General features: G+C 48.3%; 1 protein-coding gene and 2 pseudogenes across 3 annotated transcripts in view; all 3 read right to left on the reverse strand.

The window, feature by feature from the left end:
* Positions 1-23,936, reverse strand: part of LOC144755937 (amine oxidase [copper-containing] 3-like) — a 367,151-nt gene that overhangs the window by 174,534 nt on the left and 168,681 nt on the right. Inside the window, exon 1 of one of the 3 annotated variants that reach the window (XM_078645345.1) lies at positions 3,513-5,137. The exons of the other annotated variants lie outside the window; for them this stretch is intronic. Coding sequence (XP_078501471.1) covers positions 3,513-5,088 — 1,576 coding nt within the window. The 5' untranslated portion in view covers positions 5,089-5,137. Of the gene's footprint in view, positions 1-3,512; positions 5,138-23,936 lie in introns of those variants that run through there. 3 annotated transcript variants of the gene reach the window in all.
* On the reverse strand, positions 19,198-21,675 carry LOC144756729 (28S ribosomal RNA; annotated as a pseudogene).
* LOC144756872 (5.8S ribosomal RNA) lies at positions 22,122-22,256 on the reverse strand (annotated as a pseudogene).

Below are 23,936 nucleotides of genomic sequence, written 5' to 3' on the forward strand. Positions count from 1 at the left end.
GTCATCTCTAAATTTGCCAGACACACCAGACTGTCACGAGCACCAGTGCTGACAATTAAGTGCAGGTGCCGAACACCAGAAACCACTGGTTCAAATTAAGCACTGGGTCCCACAGCATGTTATGTACATGTGTGGCTTTGTGTGTTTGCTTTTTTTGGCAGCGCATAAATTAACTCCGATTATGTCTGTATTGATGAATGAGCTGTATACTACATAACGTGGAGAGTCACGTGCACCCCAGAAACCACGCAAGGCCGAGCACCTGCTTTTCCGCATCTGTGTCAGTGACAGACCATTTACATGTTTACATACCTTTGTAAACTGGTTAACAAGGCTTCGTTTTTTTTCTGGTTCCCGTACCCCCTACACCCCCACTCTGCCTATTCCTTACATATGTATTTTGCTTTCACTGCCATAGTGTGAGAATGCATTTCATGAAAAGGAATATAAAGTAGGGTTACCAAAAGAAAAATTCCAGCCATTTGTTGTTTAAAGAGCCTGCAAAGGCCTGGTCTGGGACATCAATATAATGAGCTGGCAACTCTAATCACAAGACTGTAAGTTTGTTGTTAGGTGAGCACAATATTTATTTCCTCCACCTTTGAACCCTGAATAATGCCATAATAGCAATAGTTTATTTATATATGAAACCTACACCTCCGGCAATAACATGCTGAGTTACTTCAAATGTCTGGGAATGCACCCTGCATTCACACAACTCACTCCTCATTCTAGCCCTTCACTTTCACACTCACAGCAATCACAATGTACTCACAATGATCACCATGCGCTCATACCATTCACCCGCTCACCCTGCACTCACACTGACCACACTGCACTTATGCCACACACCATGAACTCACACTGCTCTCCCTCCACTTACCCTGTGGTCACGTGCACACCGCTCACTCTGCACTCACAGTGATCACTCTACACTCACAGTGCTCTTGTGCTGTTCACCCGGTACCTCACCCTGCAGTCACACGAGCACACTACTCACCCTGCACTCATGTGAAATTTCACTCGACTATCCCCCTAACTGCTCACTCTGCAATCTCACTCAAACAAGCCCATCACTGACCATACATTCATTCATCCCACTCTGCCCTTACATCCGCACCCACATTCATATGGTTACCTCACTTACCTTGCTGTCACTCCTCTCACCCTACTCACACACTGTTGCATCACTCACAGTGCACTCACATGGACATTCCTGTCACTCACACGGACATTCCTGTCCCTCACACAGTGCAGAGGGTTAATGTGCCTGCTACAAAGAACGTGTGCCATGCAGATCACAGAACTGAGTGTGAGTACACAACAGGGAGCCCTATAAAAAAATGAAATGTTTTTCAGAAAGGTGCTATATAGAGATGAGTTGCATTGTTGGCAAGTGGTAGTGAGGGAATTCAGGGAGGAGGAGGAAATGGGGGAAGGGTGCCAAAATAGACGGTTGCATCATACGTGACCAGTGTTGGGGCCAGCCCTGGCTGGGAGTCTTAGCCCTGCCCCCACTCCCCCACCCACGCCCCACCCCCCAACGAAGTTCGGGTCTAGTTGCACCCCTGCCTGGGCTGCAGGACATTACATGGAAAGGCATCTGCAGCTCTGCTTTTCGGAGCTGTTCTTTCACCCCTCCCCTGCTGGTGACGGAACCGCTCCGTCACCAGCCTCGGTCGCACAGTGTTGGTGACGGAGCGGTTCCGTCACAGCCCGCTCGGCACGCCTGCGCGGCGCTGATTTCGTGCCTGCGCTGGACGTTCCATTGAGCGGGCGGGGCCGTGACGGAACCACTCCGTCACAAGCACAGCGCGCCAGAGGCATGGGAGCGCCGCGCGGCCCCCCCTCCCCCCTAGCGCTGCGGCAGAATTGCCGCCGCAGCGAAGGGGTTAAATTGCTCCTGCACTAACTCTGAAATTCTCCCACCTAATCTACGCACTGAACCCAGGGACATGTTAGGAGAACATGCGCACAAACCCCATCTTCATCTGCGCCCGCACTGAATGACGTCATGATACTCCCCTGGATGAGGTGACAAACGCAGGTAGTGAATGTAGCGCGGCCACCTCCATGACACGCACTCCTTTGGAGAAGAAAAGTTAACCTGAAAGTTCCCTTTCTCGCTCAGCAAAGATAAGGTCCGCCTCACATGCGACTGACTGCCGACACCTCGCTGCTCTGTCAGTTTTACCGGTCAGGTGAAATCTGGTGCCTTTTCCCCGGAGCCCGCTCGGAGATCATTCCCCAGTAGAGCAGGACGAGGGTTTATCTTTGTAGGTTGGCATGGCAGGGCGGACCGCCTGCAAGTACAGCTCTATATAGGGCACCTCAAATAAACACTCCCAGCGCCACAGGGGCTCTAAGGTCCTGTGTTACACCCCTGGTGAGAGCACTGAAAAAGACGTGCATGGTGTGCCTGGGGCAGCAATCACAGGAGCAATCAAATACCCAGGGCAGGCAGGAAAAGAGTAAATTGCTTTTGCAGATGCTTGGCAGCAAGCCTGGAAGAATTCTTCGTTTCCAGTCAGCCTGCAGAATACATATCTGATATGCACACAGCTGCAACTATATGATTTAACAATAAGTATCTCAAATATGTCTTACGGTATAAAATTGGATGTTTTGTAACAAATATATTAGGTATTCTAAAATGTACACGAGAAGCAGCGGGGGCAGAGGCGTGTAATAGCTCTTCGAGTGCTATAATAACAAGTAAAAAGATTCAGGGAAACCATGCTGAAGAAAAACGAAGGATCAAATGCGAACATTGGAGCTCAGGGAATCCCACCATAAAAAGGGAAGGAAGGTGAAATAAAGCCCCCATTGATCATTTCGACATTAATGTTTTCCACATTGTGTTTTACATACTTTTATGTTGGGTTTTGGGATGCATAGATACGAATTCTTTAGAAATATATGTGAAAACCATAAATCAGAAAAAGTCTGCCAAGCGCATCTAGCGAGACAGTTTTCCTCTCTACAGTGGCGCCAAATTACTCAAGTCTCTAGCTCTGTCTTTCTCTATAAATTATCTCTAAGGTCTTTATTTGTTTTATTTTTATCTGGTGCTGTTCGTTTGAGAAAAGTGTTATTCGAATCATTCTGTTTAGTCAATCTGTTACCATGTAGTTGTAGACATAATGTCAACTTGTATTTTATTTCAGAACTTTTTATCTGCATTTTTTCATGCTCTTATGTATGAAAGAAACAGAATAAAGATTGCTGACTGACTAATAGAAACATGCATAAAACATACACTTTACCTCTCTAGAGTGGAGCATCCCTTTCTCTACTGAAGTCTCCATCTCGGTCTTTATCTTTAAACTATAACTAAGGTCTAGGGTCTTTTTAAAGTTGATCTTAATGTCCACCCCCCTAAAAAAGCAATGATTCCACTGGAAGGCAGTTACAGCATCTACCAAACTTTCTGGGAAGGGAGGAAAGACTTCCTGTGATCAAACAATGCACTGCATCTCACCCACCACAGTGAGGCACATAGGTAGACCTACCTGCGATATCCAGGTCTGCTTTATAGTGAATGAAGTGGTTGTGAATTGTTCCCAAGGTGTGCTCACCGACACGGTTGCCATAGTCATTGCCATCCGCAAAGTAAAATGAGGAGGATATATATCCAGTTGCATGGACTCGCGACTCAATAGCTCCACTTGAGTAGAAGAGAAAATCGAACACATAGTCGTAGTTTCCCAGGGTGGCGATAGTCCTAATCACCAGGGCTGTATTTGGAAGACCTCCGTAGTATAAAGAGTAGAGGTTGGAATAGTGTCTTCTCAATGGTAAGCCAATGTTATGTTCGAAGATGCAGATAGACTTTATATTTGTGGCCGGCTTAGCATCGTCGATGAAATAGTGTGAGTCAACATATGTCGCCATGTAGGGGCAGTCAACTCCCTTGACGAGCTGAAAGGCGAATCTCCCAATCCCAAAGCTACTGTCTATGTATCTGGTCATCATCCCACCTGGAGCATTGGAGCCATATACTGCGATGGCCTCCTGGACGCTAAGTTCATAGACAATCCTTTCCCCATTAAATTTGATGTCAAAGAGACGCATCCCTGAGTTCACATTGAGGCCGAAGGCAAAGCTCCAAGACTGGAAGAGGACTTGGTTGTTCTTGACACTGTAACGTGCTCCATTGGGTTCAAACTGGAAGGGCACGGTAGGATTAGTACCAGACTTGGTTTTAAGAGACCCCATTTCATCCCCATGGGGTAGTTTTGCAATTTTGACACTTTTCACCCTGCCGGCCTTGTACTGCGTCTCCAGCTCTTCCATGCTGTCGTAGTACTGGCCATTGTAGAAGACCTTGTCCACGGTCCACTCAGAAGAGTTCAGGCTTCTGTGGTTCACCAGTAGCTCCAGGCCCAAGGGGTGGATGAAAAATCCGCTGCCAGGGGTGTGCTGGCAAACGACCGACCAGGTGCTGCGGTCTCCGGAGTCGAGGCCTCTGGGGGCTGTGGTCATCATTGCCAAATCCTTCTCGCTGGAGGCACCCAAGACCTCCTTCAAAAACAGCGGAGACTTAGGGAACTCCTTCTGTCTGACGTAAGCGTACATCAGCTCATACTCCTTGCTGTACACCGGTCTCCGGTGGTAGGGGAGGCCTCCTTTGTATTTCTCTAGGGTGACGTCTCTGTGGTAGGTTAGGTTTGGGAGCGGGCCCACAATGAATTCTGTGACATTGGGCATAGGTTGCTGCCCAAAGAAAACCACAGCCAAAGCCTCTCTCGCGGGCGCCTGACCTCCACCATCCAGGAACCTCAGGGTCTGATCCTTTTCTGGGAGCTGACGATCAATGGAGTAAAGGCAGTTCTCCCCCGGGTCCGCTTTGGTACAGTCCAGGAGGTCAGGCCCCAGGCTCCTCTGGAGGTAGCCCATGACTTGGGAGAGCTCCGCGAGGCTCAGGTCCGAGAAGACCAGGCTCTTGTCATCGTGCTTGGCCCAGAGGTCGCTCTTTGGTGCAGGGGCGCACGTGCCGGGCTTGGAACCAGACAGCAGGACACACACCAGCGCCAACACGGTGGCCAAGGCGAGGGCGAGCAGGATGAGGACGAGTTTTAGATTCATTCTCGGCCTCCTCCGGCTGCTAGCGGTGCTATGGACCTTCCTCCCCCAAGACCGCCTCGCAGAGCGGCTCTGCTCACCGGGCACGCCTATATAAGCGGCAGGAGCACTGCAGGAAATGTGGAAAGTGGGGGAGGGCTGGTATTTTGTGGGACAGAAAAAGCAGTGTTTGCTTTTCTTTCCAAACTGAGCCAAACCAGATCACAGGGGGTTGTGCTCACATTGCCATATCGTAAAGTTCAATGTGAACTATTAGATTGAGTAGGTTGAGAAAACGTCTGTGTGCAAGTTTTAAAACACTTAATTAAACAAGGAGAGGATAACAAAAGCACAACATTACTTTTGCTTTTTCAACGATCATATTAGGCGCACAAACTGGTTTCTAAGTCCTGATAACTGTCCACTGTTCATTATTTAAGCCGGCTCCTCAGTGACAGCCTCCGACCGAATGCCAATGCCCTAAGCATTTTGGGTCAGAGCGAAATTTGGACTAAATTAGTTAATTCTCTCACTCACTAATGTATTAATCTCTCAACGTGTCTTGCGTTTTTTTCATTTTTAATAACCTTTTGCTTAGTTTTGCATTGTTATTTATCATTGTCCTGCCACTTACAGAACTAAATTGTCCAGCAGGGAAGTTTGGAATAAAGGCGAGCAGATAGGTGGAAACCATTACCCAGCATTCTTTTGTTGTACTGTTTACAGCCCTGGACTTCAAACGAAAGGCTAGATTCAATATTCATTCATTCGTTCATTCGTTCATTCATTCATTCATTCATTCATTCATTCATATGTCCTAACGTTATCCTGTGTAAGGTGTGAGTAGCCTAACCAGTCCTATTCCTGGTTTTGTGTTTTGTACTTCTAGTTTTGGTGTTTCTATTGTGAAGGCAAGACTAAAGTACCAAACTTTGGGGAGAGAATGTAGCCTAACGGCTAGGTCGGTCGACCTAAAATCTGGAGAACCAGGCTCGAGTCTCGGCAATGACGCTCAACATCCTGTGATTCTGGGCAAATCACATAATATCCCCGTGCCTAACAAGAAGGACGCAACTGGCGTTCATGTAAAGCGGCGTCAAGTTCGCGCTGTGTGTAAAGCTCCCAAAAATGTGCACAGAAAACAAGCAGCAGCAGTGTCAAATATGTTGGCTTTTGTAAGTTGAAAAGATGGCAGCAAGCTTGAGTAAAACATAAAAGAGATAGCACCTAGAAAGTCGAATTAATGGGAGGCACAGGATGCAAGAGAGAAGCATAGTGCAAGCAAGGAAGGGAGTCTGCGAGAGAGAGGTGGAAGACAAAGTGTAAGGCTGCAGACAGGGTGTAGGGCATGTTACTACGGGCACGGGTGAACCCAAGGTGAAAGCTTACCTTAGACACGCAAATAGGCACAGGGTAGTCAGCATCAATATATTCTTATCCCAACCTCAAATACATACAAATCAAGGGTGAGAGAGACCCCACAACCCCAAAACCCTTGTCCCTGCTCACAAACTAAAGCATGAGGCGCCATGTGTAGACTGCCATCTGATCCATTACACCTTTAAAAACACCAGGGATATATATATATATATATATATATATATATATATATATATATATATATATATATATATATATATATGTATATATATATATATATATATATATATATATATATATATATTTGTATATATATATATATATATATTAACAACACAGGAATCCCCCAGTCCTCGGGATTTCCAACAATTAAGAGCACTCAGAGCCAGTACAGCGTGGGTTCGCCAAGTATTTTATTTCAGAATTTTTCTGCAGATAGAGTCAGCTTACAGACGCGTTTCGGCGTTGCCGCCTTCGTCAGTGTAAACTGACGTTTGTTTTTACCATTATTTAAATGCAACCATGGTGACCATATGTCACGTGTTACCAACAAAATATACAACAACATAAAAGAAGGCACAAAACTAGTAATTTCATGTTTGCTTATGCGGCAGCCATCTTATAATGGTTAGAACAAAATGCTAATCATCATTCACACTGCATTGAGTACCAGTATGTGGTTCAAATATGTAGGTTTAGTGTAAATCATACTCCCATTGTTTCTCAGAATTAAATCATTCAAATTTACCGGTACCTTTTACTGCATATTGTCGTGTGGTGGCGCCTATATGGGTAGTGCCTTTAAAACGTGAGGCTCATTGCAATTCTTTCATGAGCCCTCAAGAAGGGTTCACAGTTTATATGGTACACAAACGATCAATCTACGTTTCTACAATCAGATGCAATCACGCCCTGAATGGGCATAACGTTCTTCGTATTATGCATTCGAACAAACATATTTTTAGAATTGTCCTTGTGATTCACCATATACAAATTCATTTTTATGAAATATAGGGTAGAGGGGCAGGCATTACTGAGTATATGTTGATTTGTTATTCCAGGTTTCTAAGGAAACAAAGCACAGTAAGATGAGATTGGGTCCCGGATGGAGTTTTTTAGATGTGGGTCTACATCTCTTCCTCATTATTCATCCCACCCGGGGTCTTGGTCTGTAACTGGATGATGAATCTCGATTCTAAGGTTCTCAGTTTTTTCACCCAGTTACCCCCTCTCTCTGTTCTGACTAATTGATCCAGAATAAAATACGTCAACAGGTTGCTGTTGCTATTGTGTTTCTGCTCGAAATGACGAGCTACAGGGTAGCTTGGATCTTTTGAGGTGATCGCCCTCATATGTTCAAGGACCCTTAGTTTGGTAGGTTTTACTGTGCTCCCTATGTATTTTTGTCCACAGGGACACATCAAGCAGTACACTGTGTAGTCAGAATTGCAATTCAGCAATTTTGTTATCTTACTCTTTGTTTTCTTACCTGGAATTGAGTATTCTTTGACTTTTTTCGAGTTTCTACAGGCCTTGCACTTCATGCAAGGAAAGAAGCCTGAAACAGTAGTTTTTTTCTTTTTCTTCTTCTCATAGTGACTGTTCACTAGATGATCTCTAAAGGAATTCCCCTTTCTATATGTGATGAGAGGATAATCGGATAGGGACTTTCCGATTACAAAAATCTGATTTCAAGATTTTCCAATTTTTCCGCATTATGTTGAAAATTTCTGGAGATTTCTCTGAATAGTCAGTAATCAATCTGATCTTTGAATCTAGGGATCTGCGTTTGTCAGTTAGCAGATCTTTCCTCCCCACTAGGTCACTTCTCATTTCTGCTCGGTCCAAAATCCCCTTCCCATATCCTCTCTGTGAGAATCTTTTTTTCGACTGTTCCTTTGCTTTTACAAACTCCTGTACAGTTGAGCAGTTGCGTTTTATTCGCAAAAACTCTCCCAGGGGAATGTTATTTATGACACTGCGGGGATGATAGCTGCGTGAGTGCAATATGGTATTGCCCGCGGTTGGTTTTCTATAAACCGCGGTTTGTATTGAATCATTCTCCACATAGACCCGAAGGTCCAAGTAGAACACCTCACTTTTGCTGATGTTGCTTGTGAAACTGAGGTTCAAACTGTTTCTATTTAATTCAGCAATATATTCCTCAGCTTAAAAAAAAAAAAAAAATATATATATATATATATATATATATATATATATATATATATATATATATATATATATATATATATATATATTGATATACGTGCAGCCTGGCGCTAATTTATGGTGCCTAGCGCCAACGCAAGCACCCTTTCACCGTAGTGCAAGGGGGCCTGAGTTGGGGGGAATGATTGTTTATGTGCAGGAAGTCTTACTTTTGGCGCTGCCGCCTATTTACTCCACCCTGTAAATAGGGGGCAGCGTCAAAATCAACAGGTGTTGCGGCGGAACGCCCACCGCAACACCCAATGCCCACCCCTTTCACAGCAGTGTTAAGCCACGTTAGGTAGCTTTGCACTGCTTTGTAAATAAGGCGAAGCCCATATTGCCACAGTAACGTAAAAAAAAGTGACGTTCCCTTGGCGATAGGGGTTTGTAAATATGCCCCAGGGTTTTTAATCTCTACTCGTGTTATCCATAGTTGAACAGAATTTCACATTTCTGGTGATGAGTTCCACAGTTGAGGCCCAGAACTCGAAAAGCTGTACCACTAGCGCACACCCCTGCATCTCTCTGTCACTAGGTGTCCGTGTTTTTTCTCCCGTCACTCAGGAGGCAAGGTCAGGGTTTGGTTAGTGAGAACATGTGTCAAGGTTGCAGAGAAGGTGAAGTGACAAACTATGTGGCGCATGTATGATTCAGTGGCGGCTAGTAACCTCTGAAGATGGTATGCCATAAATTGTCACTCTGAATCACAGAGAGGAAGCAAAGCAAGTAAGTCAGACACCTCCCATGTCAGTTTGAAACAAGCATTGGCAATGCCAATAGGTCTCAGCAATACCCGGTCTATTGGTGTTGTCCCTGTGAATGTATTTTAGCCATGTTTTATAGCACCACATAGCTGTTCAGCATGGCTGAAAGTTACGGAAAAAGTGCTATGATGTGGACAGCACCGGCCACGTCCTAGTGCTTTTTTGTATGTCATGAGGGGTAGGACAATGAACTCAACACCAGCAGTAAAGATACAGTGAATGCCTTGCCCAATGGAAAACAACGACTGTGTAGAGGGATACGCCTACTGCTCATACAGAATATGGCCCGGTGAGACATTAGAGAGTCTGACTTTATTGAAGTAGGAAGAAGATGGTGATGTCAATTAATAATCATAAGGGCTGCTGCCCAGGTTGTTTATTACAACTTTAGGCAGAAACAAGTTTACTCAGCATATGGCTGAAAAATCGGCTCGCAATGGGTGAGGCTGCATCATGCTGAGTATGCATCGCTTGCACATAGCTCCTCTTGGGCAATCTAATTAACAGATGTGATCTGTAAGGGTCCAAAGCCGGTAGCTGTGGCCATTACGCCACACAGTGACGGTGCATCCATTGGGACGTTGGGGCGTTGCCTCACTAATGCCACGGCCCCATTCATCATTTTAATAAATTGCATATAACAAATTCTTCGTTCTACTTCTGATGCTAATTCCAATCAGGACTCCTGATTGGAATTAGCGTCAGAAGTAGAACGAGGGACGTTGAAGGGGGTGGGGCTGTGGCAGCACTCAGTGACAGCGCCAGGATACCCTTTGGGTGATATTCACGCTATACAAGTGCACCTTACATTACTAGACGGCAATAGTGCGCATGTTCAGTTTTGAGCTGGTCATTTTTACGACCAGCCCGAACATGCGCACTAGCCTTCCCCTTAGGAGAGCGAGGGTTGCTTCATGCCACAGCCCCAGTCTCCTAATGGGCAGGGAGTATCCCTGTTCAAGCCAATCCTGGCACTGCTGGAGCAGCGTCTGGATTGGCTGAGAGGGGTTGCCAGCCACTCCAGTGATGTAGAAGACATTGAAGGCACCAACGCGGGACCCCTACCCAGCTGCAGAGATGGCGCGGGTCAGGTCCGTTTTCTTTTTTTAAACTTTATTTTCTAAGCTTCCCCCTGGCCCCCGAGCGACCCCCCTTCCCCCGCGAGTATTGCGTGCCGCGACTGACAGAAGTTGTTGCTGTAGGTCGGGCTGTGGACACTGCTCAGCAGAGAGCGCACACCACAGGTTCAGGGATGTAGAAGAGAGGGCCCGGGTGCAGTGGGGATGCTTCGGGTACCAAGGCGAGACTTTTACAAAGCACCACATTGCTACTTATTTTTGCTTCGCAGTGCTGAATAGAACAGTTGTTCTAGAGTCTGAGCACTGCTTTTATCGTTGAGGCAGGAGGACATGCAATGGTCACTTCTACCGGAGGAGGTTGTTTCCCCCAAGTCTGTAGCCATGCCTGCCTGCCTCCCATTTCCCACTCTGCCCATGGTATGCCTGCGCCTCCCTCCCTGTGCCTGCCACTGCTTGTGACGTACTGTCTCCCCTGTCCACAGGCTGCCTGCGTATTACTGTTCTTTCTTACTGCCCTGCCTTGTTTACTCTTCCTTAAACAACCCTGGTGCTTGTATCTTCCCTAGTTGTTTCCTTCTGACTGCCCTCCTGCTTGTATATCCTTGCATTCTTCCTGTATCTTCCTTGTTCGCCTGCACCTCCCTCTGCCGGTTCACCAGCCTGTATCTCTGTAAGTGTACCATTTGCCCACTCTTTTTCTTAACATTTTCTCTCCATAGGTGGTTTAGGTTCGCTTGCTAAGCTCGCTCGCCGCAGTGGAGTACGACAATTGTTTTACAGCTCACCACTTTCAAATGTCACCAGCCGCCAATGACGCCACATCCTCACTGAAAGCATGCTATCAGCTTGAGAGGGGAGATAAGCAGAAGGGATGGGGTGGGTGGGACAGGGGATGAATCAACAGGGATGGGGTGGGTGGGAAAGGGAACGAAGCACCAGGAATGGGAGAGGGTGGGAGGGGCAATGAAGCAACACAAATAGAGGGCAGGTGTTCGGGGACAAAGCGAGTGATAAGGGTATGGCTGAAAGATTGTCTCGCAATGGACGAGGCTGCATGTTGAGTATGCAACACTTGCACACAGCTCCTCTTAGGCAATATAATTAATAGATGTGATCTGTAAGGGTCTAAAGTCAGTAGCTGTGGCTGTTACTCCACATTCACTCTGCATAAATGCGATCAGCTCGAGAGGAGAAATAAGCAACATGGATGGAGCGGGTGGGAAAGCAACAGGGAAGTAGGCGGGTAGGAGAGGGAGAAAAGCAATGAAAGGGGATGGGTGGGAGGGAGAACAAAGCAACACAAATGGAGGGCAGGTTTGTGGGGACGAAACTGGTGAAAACAAGAGCACTCAAGAGTGCCTAAATAAAACAAAACAAGCATTTACAATGCAACGGTCTCGCCTTTGCAAAAGTTAGAGCTATTGGCATTGTAAATGAAATGTTTTTATTTATGTGTTGGTTTTAAAAACAGATAAATAAATGGCATTGTCATTTACAATGCCAATAGCTTAATCTCTTGCAAATGCCACACACAGACACAGACCCACACAGAGCCCCCCACACACACACCTACAGAGCCACACACAGAGCCACACACACACACACAGAGCCACACACACACACAGCCACAGACACACACACAGCCACAGACACACACACACACAGTCACACACACACACACACACAGCCACACACACACACTTCATCCACCCACACACACTTCATCCACCCACACACACTTCATCCACCCACTAAGTCCATCCACCCAGCCACCACTCAACTCCATTCATCCACTGATTCCATCCACCCAACCACACATTGTCCGGGGTAGTAAGCACTATATAAATACAGTTACAAAACAATACATAAAACAAACTTGTGCAAGTACATGGCACCACTTTAATGAATCACAATCACTTGCTCTGTCTTGATCTAGGCGTAAAAGCAACTTAAACAAGATAAAAGCTTTGTAAATGTACTCCATTGTAACCATCGATTTGCCAGTCTCTCCCTTCCTCATTGCTCTTACTGCCAACTTTACAATAATGATCCTCAATCAGAAAAGAGAAGTATATAATTGAATGGCACAAAACAGACAACTGCGCGCTATATAATATTTCACCACAGACACAGGTGAGATAATGGCATGGGAAGATGTTTTTACGTTAGCAGTTATGTACGCAAAAGTGCTACGGATACCAAAGAAAATTGGCACATTTTGTAAACTCATACCTCATGCTGTAGGCTCCAGCTCCCAACTCTTGGCCAATCCCGGAGAGGCTGGCATCGAAGTCCTCTACCAATCCTGACTCGATTACTTCATCTGCAAGCGGCAGTTTGAGACCCCAGGACACAAGTGAGGGGGTCTATGTTTTCATACAGACTGCGGACTCCCCCCCAAACTCTTCTACGCAAATTTACTGTGCCTGATTTCTGGCCGATGCGCTCGAAGTTTTAAATTGGATTTTGCACACACGGTATTCGTCACGTGTAGTCATTTCATGACAAGAAAACTGACCTGCTTACTTTTTTTCTGACCAGAATACAACAAATTCTGTCTTTTTTTCCAACTGAAGAAGGACGAGGTACGCGGTGGAGTGGAGCCCTGCCCTGTCACGGAGCTGCCTTCCGAAGATCAACGAATGCCGGTCAGGTCCCAGGACCACAGAGCTTCAACTTGTCTAAGTGAAATAGTAAACAGTGACAGGCAAATCGCTCGGTGTATGGTGGTTTAAGATTCACTCCGATACCACCAACTCAGTCCAAGAAGAAATGGACTACACAAACAAATGCACATATAAGTACAGGATCAATACATAAAACACAGCTTTCTTTTTGTCTCGATCATTTTATCTATCTATAATTTTGAATGTTTGCAAATAGATAGACGGTGACACACTAAAGCTATAACGGCACAATAAAATTACATGAGAGAAATGGCACAGGTCCGTGCACAGCGAACAGGCAGATGAAGCGTTATTGGACTCATATGCAGAAATATTAGGTAACACGTGAATGCAGATAAACTGACTGTCACACTGATTAATGCACGTTAGACAAGCAGTTACACGTGTAGACAGTACAAATCACTGGAAAGGCAGACAAGTATACATGGGTTGACAAACATAACTGGGTAGAAGGAACGGACAGACCGACGGACAGTTGGATGACGGGCAGGCAAACAATTAGACGGATAACATAGTAAACAGTCAGACAAGTAAAAACCCATACAGATAAGAATGCAAACGGTGAGATACCTGGCATGTAAACAGACACTTGAGAGGAAAAAGAAAAACAATAAACAAATAAATGACAGACAGGTACATGAAAAGACCTGTAGTTAAACGATTGAACAAACTGAAAGACAGGATAAACAACAAGAGCTAAAGGGATAGACACAAAAGAAGCACAAAAACAGAACAATGCGCGTGGGAGTCCCGCTCTGGAAAGGGACTCCGACGCTGTGCCTCGCTCTCGCGCCCCCCTCCTCCCTGGCAGCTCCACTCACCGGACTGCTTCCTGGAGGCGGCGGGGGACGCTGGCTGTCTCCTTGGTCTGTCGGAGCTCTCGACTTCTTGCGGGAGCCTCGGCAGGTTCACGGGTGCCACAGGCGGGGCTCTCCTTCACCGGAGCCTCGCTGGCGGCTGCACCTCTCCTTCGGCACCGGGACATCCTGGGAGGCGGCAACTTCCTTTCTCACGGCGACGGCTGGCTCAGAGGGTGCGCAGCTCCGCCCACGGGCAGGGACACTTCCGGGTTGCGGGGGTGATTTTCAAACAGCATAGAATGAGGGGTAGGCTCCCTCGAGGATGAAGATAAACAGCGGGGTGGGCACCCGCTGTAATTTAAGATATCAAACAGGGTGGGCACCCGTGTTGCAAAACTCGGCAAAATACGGGGTAGGCACCCGTGTATGGTTACATGTAACCCTGACGCTTCAAGTGTTAAATTTAGAAACTCGGGGAGAGGCGCTGGGGTCGGGTTGCAGCGAGTCAAACAAGCGAGCTCTGCCATGACACCAACACGTTTCTCCGAGGCAAGGCAGAAATGCCTCGGAGAAACACACGGTCATTTTGGGATTCGGGGGCGTGTTTTTCGTTCTCTCCTCTTCCCATTGGCTGGAAGGTAAAATTCTAGCCAATGGGCAGAGGAGAGAAAGAGAAGAGAAAGAAACGAAAAAACACACCCCGAATCCGGCTTGAACGGAGTGACGCCCCTCTCCTCCAATGGCTGGCCTCTGTTTAGGAAGCCAGTCAACGGATTAGAGGGGCCGGTTCAAGCCCCCACACTCTAAACATAAGATCTCCCCTGCGAGACTGTGCAAGCGTAGCCTACGCAGGTCTCGACCTAAAAAGTAGCTCCAAAAACAGGAGCAGTGGTACTTGGTCCATGCTGTAGGTGAGGGCCAAACACAGGATGAGGTTTGACACATACATGCCCTGGACAAACAGGAACGAAGGATTATTTGCAGGATATTTCGGCAGCCGACCTGCGTAGACAGAGAATCTATGTTGTGACATTGTGACGCAACGCAACAAGGAGGACTCACCGGAGGAGCTGGAGGAGCCGCAGCCACAGCCCGCCGCCACCAATTTCCATCTGTCCGGAAGGCCATAAACCTTAAGAAAATTGCCCGATATCTGCCCACGGGGACTAACAGGCCCCCCGCCGAGTGGCAGAGGCTGAAGGCTGAGTGCCGCCATCACCACCGCTGCCGTTGTTGCCAGCCCTGACCCTTGTGTGTGCCGGTTTCCGGAGAGTGAAGTGCTGTAGGTGCAGTTGGCCACTGGGGGCATGTGCAGTGTGCAGTGGCAAGTAGAACATTGAATCCAATCACCAATTCACCTTAAAGTGAGTTAGAAGATAGCAGTGGAGCAGCGTGGAAACTGCAGAGTGAAAGCAGAGTGAAAAGGAAGGTGGACTGAACAATTGGCCTGTTTGGCCTGATTATCCTGAAGCGGAGCAGTGAGGTGGAATGGCAGAGGGGGGGCTGATGGGCTCGGAGCATAGGAGATATTGGAAAGCCTGTTACCTCACCCCCTCCCCTGTGGCTTAGCCCGGTTTTTGCTGTGTTTTTGCCTTGTTTTTTGCCCTGTTTTTTTTCTTTTTTTGCATTTAAAGAACTCTAAGCATGTTATACAATTTACGCATCTTAAGCCTCTCAAGGCCACCAAGACTCCAAACACTCAGGCCATCCAACCCCTAAGCTGCAAAGCATTTAAACAGGTAACCAACTAAGGATCTACTAAGGACCTACGATCCTGTCTAACCCCACTACAATTATGCCACAACCTCTCTAAGCTTTTATCAGTCATTGGTATTTTCAAAAACTTCATCTGTAATCTGTCCTTGGTTAAAAGATCTACTGGAGGTATGCAGAAGCTAGAGGGTGCCTGTTGAGAGTGGAACCTCAGCGCTCATTGCTTGGTGCTCGGTGTAGCATAAACGACGCATCGGCGCACTAGCGCATTGGAGCCACTTGAACCCTATCTCTCTGGCTAAGATGGCCGGCCTGGCTAAGGGTCTTGTAATGTAAGAACAGAGATATGACCGCAAAACAATTAAGCTCTGGCATATTGGTATATACAATAGCTTGCAAAAAAACTAGAGCTAGTCCTCTAAGGAACAATTCACTGCAAATAAACTTCTTGAAGAGTTTTAACGCCATCCCTTCCTTCTTTCCTAAAAAGGAAACAAGTTTAAAATCAATAGGGTTGCCAGAGTCTTTCCAAAAAGAATACAAATATCATGTAGAGGCTAAAATAATTCCTGGAAATCCATTACCAATAGCATCATCCCTACCACCAGCCAAAATCGGGGGATCATGGCCTACAGATCAACATTCAGAATCTGGGATGGCTGACTCTTTACTGGCAAATTTAACCACTCACTCCCTGGTCAATGGAGTCTTTGAACCCGAAGGAGTTTCTCTACCAGTACCAAAAGTGGGAGAACACATAATGGAAGACTTTACGTTACCTGACATTAACTTAGATCAGTCTCATAAGATGTCTCACGCCCATAACCTAGAATCTTCTAGCATTCTTATTCCTGCCACATCATCTTCCTCCAAGGATCATCCTGTGAAACTGCAACTGTTCAGTAGTACACCCAGCGGAACAAGCTTATTAGATTCACAGGGTTCACTAACTCCTGATTTATCCCGTACTTTCTTCCTTTAATTAATAATTAGGAGTCAAAAATGTTGATGTCGGAACCGTTACTTTGCCTAGAAAGAGTGCTGCATCTATCCTATTCCTAATAGAGAAATCAGTAAGTAACTCCGACTCTATTTTGGACTCTGTCTTGACCCTGACAAAGTTTATAGCCTCTGAACAAAAACTATTGTCAGGCAAAGCCTGCGTACTTCCCCTCAATATGTCTAACCCAGGGAAGGGATCTTCCACTCCCCTTCTTTTGAAGGAAGACCCGACAAGCTAGACTCTATTCAAACAGACTCTTTTCCACATGTTAAATGGCGGGACTTTGGCATCCAGGCTGGTAAGCCTTTCTTTAGTTGAAATAATAAATCCAAAATGAAAGAAAACAAAGATATACTTGATAAGTTACACTTCTCTTATCTATAGCAGCTCTTCGACTCTGAGTCTTCAGCTACAGTGGTTGTACCTACGTTCCGCCTTCAAACTAAGATGGAAAATACAAATTCAAATACAATTCGAAATGCCTTCCCTATCTTTCTAAAAACTGGCGTGAATTCCTCAAAGCAGCCTATAGAAGAAGGTCTTAAACTCGGAAACTCCCCTATTAAGGAAAACGTTATCAAGAACCAAAGTAATAAAGTCTGTAAGAAAAAGATGAAGAAAAAAAGGGAAAAACGCCGAAGGATAAATATAAAAAAGGTCAAAATGGTTACGCCTCAACCCTAACTTTATCCATAATATATCACCAAAACTGGATCTAAATGTTACGTAGAAAGAAGATGGACAAACAGAGTACAATCCATCGGGTCCTTGTTCCTCTTCTCTGGATTCAAGTGTACCTATTAACTCTACCAAAGATGCTGTGACATTAGATATAAGTGTTCCTCCTATTGCTCAGAGTATTTTGAACCCTCATGCTTCTCTATTTGCTTCTTCTCTTGGAAATAATGTTATTTATAATTCCTCTGAGGTATCTAGCCCAGATATTAACTCCCAGCCTGCTCCTTATTGCCTGGATTTTCCGTTTATTTTTTACCACGAACTATATATGAATAGAACATTTTTGTTGGGTTGCTATGCTGAAGTTTCGGGCCTACAGATGATTGAAAGTAATGACATCGCTATGGTTGAGTTTTAAACATATAACAATCTTAGGGGTGCAAGAGTAACATTTGCATCCAAAGCTATCTCCCATCTGATTACAGATCAACGTTGAAGTGCACAAATGGTAAGCCTGTGGACTGGCTCTTGTCCACTGAATTGAAAACACCATGTCTGTTTGAGACAACACACGCGCTGTCTAGCTGAGACCTAAATATGGGGCAAAACTGTGCCTTCTACACTGCAATTTCCATGAGAAAAGGAAAATACAAAGCCTTAGAAAAATGCACTAATCTGTGTATGCAACACTACCTTCCCTTATTTCGTAACTATTGTTTACACTAAGTGGGCTTGGAGCCTGCCCATTGCCTAGCATTTCTTGGCTTCAGTGACACCCTTCTTGGCTGCCCCATTATTGGCCAGCAGAGACCAATCGTCACTTCTGTTCATTTCTTTGCAGCACGGGAAAAACACAGACTGATTCAACTTACTTAGGGTCCGTCCGCTGCTCGCGCTGTGATTGAGGTACTATTTCTTCTTCCTCACTGCCACTGCCCCGCCTGGTGCTCCCTCACTCGTCGTGCCACCTTCCTTGATTTGTTTACCCCATATCTCCTACTCCCACCGTCTGTTAGAACTGCTACCCCTCCCCCACACAGAAGTATGAGCAGGGAATGGTTTAAAAAAAGTGATATGATGCAGTCAATGTTGGCCGTGTCATATTGCTTTTTTCTTCTTAATTGATGGCGCAGTGCTTGCCTGAGCTTTAGCATTGGCAAAGAACCCAGGGTAAACTCAACCACTTCGCCCTATTTTCTTGAAACATCCCTGGTTTTGTGGCAAAATGCTATGTGGTCATCTGTGATCCTCCCTCTACCTAGTGTCTCATCACATGCCGCCATGTGACATTTGTATACCTATTTGCAACAAAATGTTTTCTTTCAAATGCTTTCAAATGGAGATGGTACATTGTGATGTTCTATCATTTAACATTTCCAATTGCGCTTTCAGTTGTTGTTATCCTACGGCAGCACCTTCATCATGGGAAACAGCCTTTACCATGCATCCATTACCACGCAATGCCTTTACCACTCATGTTTTTTGCCACAGATGTTTTTACCATGCATATGCCTTTACCATGCATGTCTTTACAACAAAATGGTAAGTATAGATAAGGTAAGTGTGCACGTATATATGTGTATATATTACTCTATGGCAGTCACTACTGCGTAATTATAGTTCGGATCCTGTTTCTATAGACAATACATTTTTGTGGTGCTAGTAACTTTGGCGCTATTTGAAAAATTTCCATGAAGCGTCCTAAAAAAGTGCTACTTATTGAAAAGGTTGCGCAGGGAAAGTTTCGGAGTGCTGTGTCAAGAGAGGTAACAAAATACAATTGTCCCTCGAGGAATTATTTCAACTTCCTTATTATTCAAAATTATGCCACAATCGTGATCAGTAATTAACCTGCAGGAGAAGAGTATACTAACATATGCATATACCCCAATGTATCAAAACATCATGTTTATTTTCATTTGCCCCTATTTTTCTTTTTCATGTATTTTTTTTATATTTGGCAACCAACACAATACTGATAATTGTACACTTATTTACAGTAGTTTAAAAACACCTTTTGCTAGAATTATGGACAACTGAAGTACCCATATCAGATGAAAATCAACCATAACATTTCATCTAGTACATAATCTCAATAATGGAAAAATAGGCAAAACGGTGCTGGGCGTCGACGTTTCGGTCCCTCGTTGGTCTAACCGATCCACAGGACCATCATCAGGACGATGAAGTTGCACATATATACATCTAATCTAAAAAACATAAACTTACACTTAATACTCCCTGCATAAAAAGGTATCATTTGTGCTACACACAGAAAGAAAACAAAGATCCCAGAAGCATACTGAAAATCGAGATCAAGGGAGCTTTTGCCCTTCTGCTCTGCGGGAGGTTTCTGTCCTCCCTGCGCTCGCCTTAAGACACCTGCGTTATCGTTTGACAGGTGTACCACCCCAGTCAAACTCCCCACCTGCCACTGTCCCTGGAGCGGGTCGCGCCCGGCGGGCGCCGGGTGCTTGGAGCCAGAAGCGAGAGCCCCACGGGGCATGCCCGCCCACCTCACCGCGTAAGTGAAAAAACGATAAGAGGGCCTCCCACTTATCCTACACCTCTCATGTCTCTTCACAGTGCCAGACTAGAGTCAAGCTCAACATGAATTTCTTTCCCCGCTGATTCTGCCAAGCCCGTTCCCTTGGCTGTGTTTTCACTAGATAGTAGGTAGATGACGAGGCATTTGGCTAATCTGTACCACCTCGCGGTGGCTCATTCTGGGTTATTATACTGCCCATCAGCGCCGGCGACGGCCCGGTATGGGCCCGACGCTCCAGCGCCATCCATTTTCAGGGCTAGTTGATTCGGCAGGTGAGTTAGTACACACTCCTTAGCGGATTCCGACTTCCATGGCCACCGTCCTGCTGTCTATATCAACCAACACCTTTTCTGCGGTCTGATGAGTGTCGGCATCGGGCGCCTTAACCCGGCGTTCGGTTCATCCCGCAGCGTCAGTTCTGCTTACCAAAAGTGGCCCACTAGGCACTGGCATTCCATGCCCGGCTACACGCCAGCGAGCCGGGCTTCTTACCCATTTAAAGTTTGGGAATAGGTTGAGATCGTTTCGGCCCCAAGACCCCTATACCCAGGTCGGACGACCGATTTGCACGTCAGGACCGCTATGGACCTCCACCAGAGTTTCCTCTAGCTTCGCCCTGCCCAGGCATAGTTCACCATCTTTTGGGTCCTATCATGCACGCTCATGCTCCACCTCCCCGACGGAGCGGTCGAGACGGGCCGGTGGTGCGACCGCCACTGGAAGCGTGGCGGGATCCCACCTCAGCCGGCGCGCGCCGGCCCTCACCTTCATTGCGCCACAGGGTTTTGCTCGGCCCTCCGACTCGCCCACGTGTTAGACTCCTTGGTCCGTGTTTCAAGAAGGGTCGGGTGGGTAACCGACATCGCCGCAGACCCCTGGCGCCCGGCGTGGGCCTCCCCGCCCAGCGGTACGACGCGGTCGGGGCGCACTGAGAACAGTCCGCCCCAGTCGACAGTCGCGCCGGGAGCAGGGGGCCCCGTCCCCCCTTCAACCGCCCCAGCGCGCCCCGAGGGGCGGACCGGGACGGGTGCCCGGGGGAGGGCGCGGTCATGGTCTAATCTCCATCGACCCCGCGGACACAGCAAAGCTGCTGCCAGGGGGGCTGTAACAGCCTCCACCGGAGCGGAGGGCCACCTGCCACCCCGAAGCCTTCCCAGCCGACCTGGAGCCGGTCGCGGCGCACCGCCGTGGAGGAAATGCACCCTGCGGGGGTCGGGTAGGGCCCGAGCCCCGTCCCGCGGAGGGGATCCAGAACTCCCGGACCACCGACCTTCCCGCCGTGTTGAATCCTCCGGGCAGACTCCACAGACCCCACCCGTTTACCTCTCGCCGGTTTAACGCCCTCTTGAACTCTCTGTTCAAAGTTCTTTTCAACTTTCCCTTACGGTACTTGTTGGCTATCGGTCTCGCGCCCGTATTTAGCCTTAGATGGAGTTTACCACCCGCTTTGGGCTGCATTCCTAAGCAACCCGACTCCAATAAGACCTGATCCCGGCGCGTCGGAGGCCGCTACCGGCCTAACACCGTCCACGGGGTGAGCCTCGATCAGAAGGACTTGGGCCCCCTGAGCGACGCCGGGGAGTCGGTCTTCTGTATGCCACATTTCCCGCGCCCACCACCGGGCGGGGATTCGGCACTGGGCTCTTCCCTCTTCACTCGCCGTTACTGGGGTAATCCTGGTTAGTTTCTTTTCCTCCGCTTAGTAATATGCTTAAATTCAGCGGGTCGCCACGTCTGATCTGAGGTCGTAGTCGGAAGAATGACGCCAGAGCGTCAAAGGGGGTTGCCGGGGAAGGCCGGGCCCCCCTGCCAGAGCAGGGGGGGGATCCGGCATCCCGGCAGCGCACGCCCTCTTTTCCCAGATCACATCCCGATGTGTTTCGCCCTCCCCGGGAAGGCGGCCGCAGAGGTGGGCACCCGAGGCGCGTGCGCGCAGGCAGCCGGTGCAACACCACAGACAGCCTCGCGCGGCACGCCGCCAGGCGCCCCGGGACGGGTCCCGGGGCGGACCGGGCCCCTTTCTCGGGGGGCCAGGTGCGCCGGCAGCGTACCTCTGCGGCAGGACCCGGTGAGGGACCCTGCCACGGGCAATCGGGGGGGTCTAACCTTGTGGGGGGACGAAGGGGAAGCGGAGCTCACCCTGTGACGGCCCTAGCTGCGTCCTGGGGAAACCCCGGGGCGATTGACGATCGAGCGACCCTCAGACAGGCGTAGCCCCGGGAGGAACCCGGGGCCGGAAGGTGCGTTCGAAGTGTCGATGATCAATGTGTCCTGCAGCTAGCTGCGTTCTTCATCGATGCGCGAGCCGAGTGATCCACCGCCATGAGTCACAGGCAACTTTTCGAAAACGTTCACCCACCTGCGGGTGCAGGAGAGGCGGGAGGAAGGCGACGCCGTCCGTACGTCGCCCACATGGCAAGACGGCCCGGGCGCACCGCTCAAGGCTTCCCCTCTGGGAGTCAGACTGCACCATTGGGAGAAAAAAAACATTGCCAGGCTCCAGGGCTCCGGGGCTGCATGGCTGCAGGGCCCCAGGGCTCCCAGGCTCCAGGGCTGCAGGGCTTCTGGGCCGCAGGGCTCCAGGGCTCCGGGGCCGCAGGGCTCCAGGGCTCCGGGGCCGCAGGGCTCCAGGGCTCCGGGTCGCAGGGCTCAGGGGGGCTCTGAAACCCCACGCTGGAACTCAGGCACGGGGAGGACTGCCAGGGACCCATGGAGCCCGTCCCGGTTAATTTGCCACACTGCGGGCTGGAGGAGGGAGCCCCGGACGCCTGGGAGGTGTTGCCCGGTCATCGCCCATCTGGTCCCTGGCAAGGAACCGAAAGCCCCGGAAGGGTGTCCGGGCATACCCTTGCCCCTAGTAATCCGGAGGAAGGCTACCCCTCTTTCTGGGAACCCGTTCATGCCGATTGACGGAGGGGACCCAGGGCGCCAACGTGCCCGACCTCCTGGAGTCCTGGCTGGGATCCGAGAGGCGAATGGCACCTCATCGGGACTTCCAGGGAAGCCCGGCCATCTGGTCGCCCCAGTGGGAAGCATTGGGTGCGACCAGATGGCCGAGTGGAAAGGTGCGACCAGATGGCTCCGGGGCTGCAGGGCTCGGGGGCCGCAGGGCTCCGAGGCTCCAGGCCTCGAGGCTCCAGGGATCCGGCGCTGCAGGGCTCCCGGGCTGCAGGGCTCCAGGGCTGCAGGGCTCCGGGGCTCCGGGGCTGCAGGGCTCCGGGGCTCCTGGGCTCCAGGGCTGCAGGGCTCCTGGGCTCCAACCAGGCCGGGGAGATCAGGGAGTCTGCCCTGGCACGAGGGACCCCTGTTCCGGGCACACGCACCCTCAGGATGCGCCCCCGTTTTCCACGATTTTTTTTCCAAAATTCTGCGTAGTGTGCGTAGTGGCACTATGCAAACTACGCCCAGCCCTAATCACAAGACGTTTGATAGGCCGCACTGGGACTATGATTCAACAAGAAACATTTTTGAGGTTTCATTCAAAATCCCCCATCTTTCAATCAAGGCAATGATAGAGATTACATTGATTTGGGTAACAATAAACATTGGGGATTTCAGGGTCAAGACTTGGGTTAATGTGTGCTTTACATATACGTGTGTTATAATATTAGAACTTGGCTCTGTCTAATTTCTACAGAACCTCTCTAACAACCAGAACTTGTGCTAAATGTACTGAAATTTCCCAGTGCAGATGGTGAAAAAACAGGTCTGGCCTGGCAAATCTGGTCAGGTTGTTCATGGTACCTCCATGTGTGAGGCCATACAGCTATCTCCCTACTGTCTATGCCGCACACTGAAGCTCAGTGGAGTGCCAGACTTCATAATTCTCCGAAGAGCTGCTACAATCCACCCAGAGAAAGACTTCTTTGGACCAATCACCAGTGCAAAAAGTTTAAAGGTGCCATTTTCTTGTATGTCGATCCAAATATGAAAGACACTTCAATGATGCAATGGACAAAGGGTACTGACTCATACAGACCACTGTTTGCAGGAGGTTGAACAACTTTTC

Source organism: Lissotriton helveticus, chromosome 5_1 (assembly GCF_964261635.1).
Source record: "Lissotriton helveticus chromosome 5_1, aLisHel1.1, whole genome shotgun sequence".
Lineage (NCBI taxonomy): Eukaryota > Metazoa > Chordata > Amphibia > Caudata > Salamandridae > Lissotriton > Lissotriton helveticus.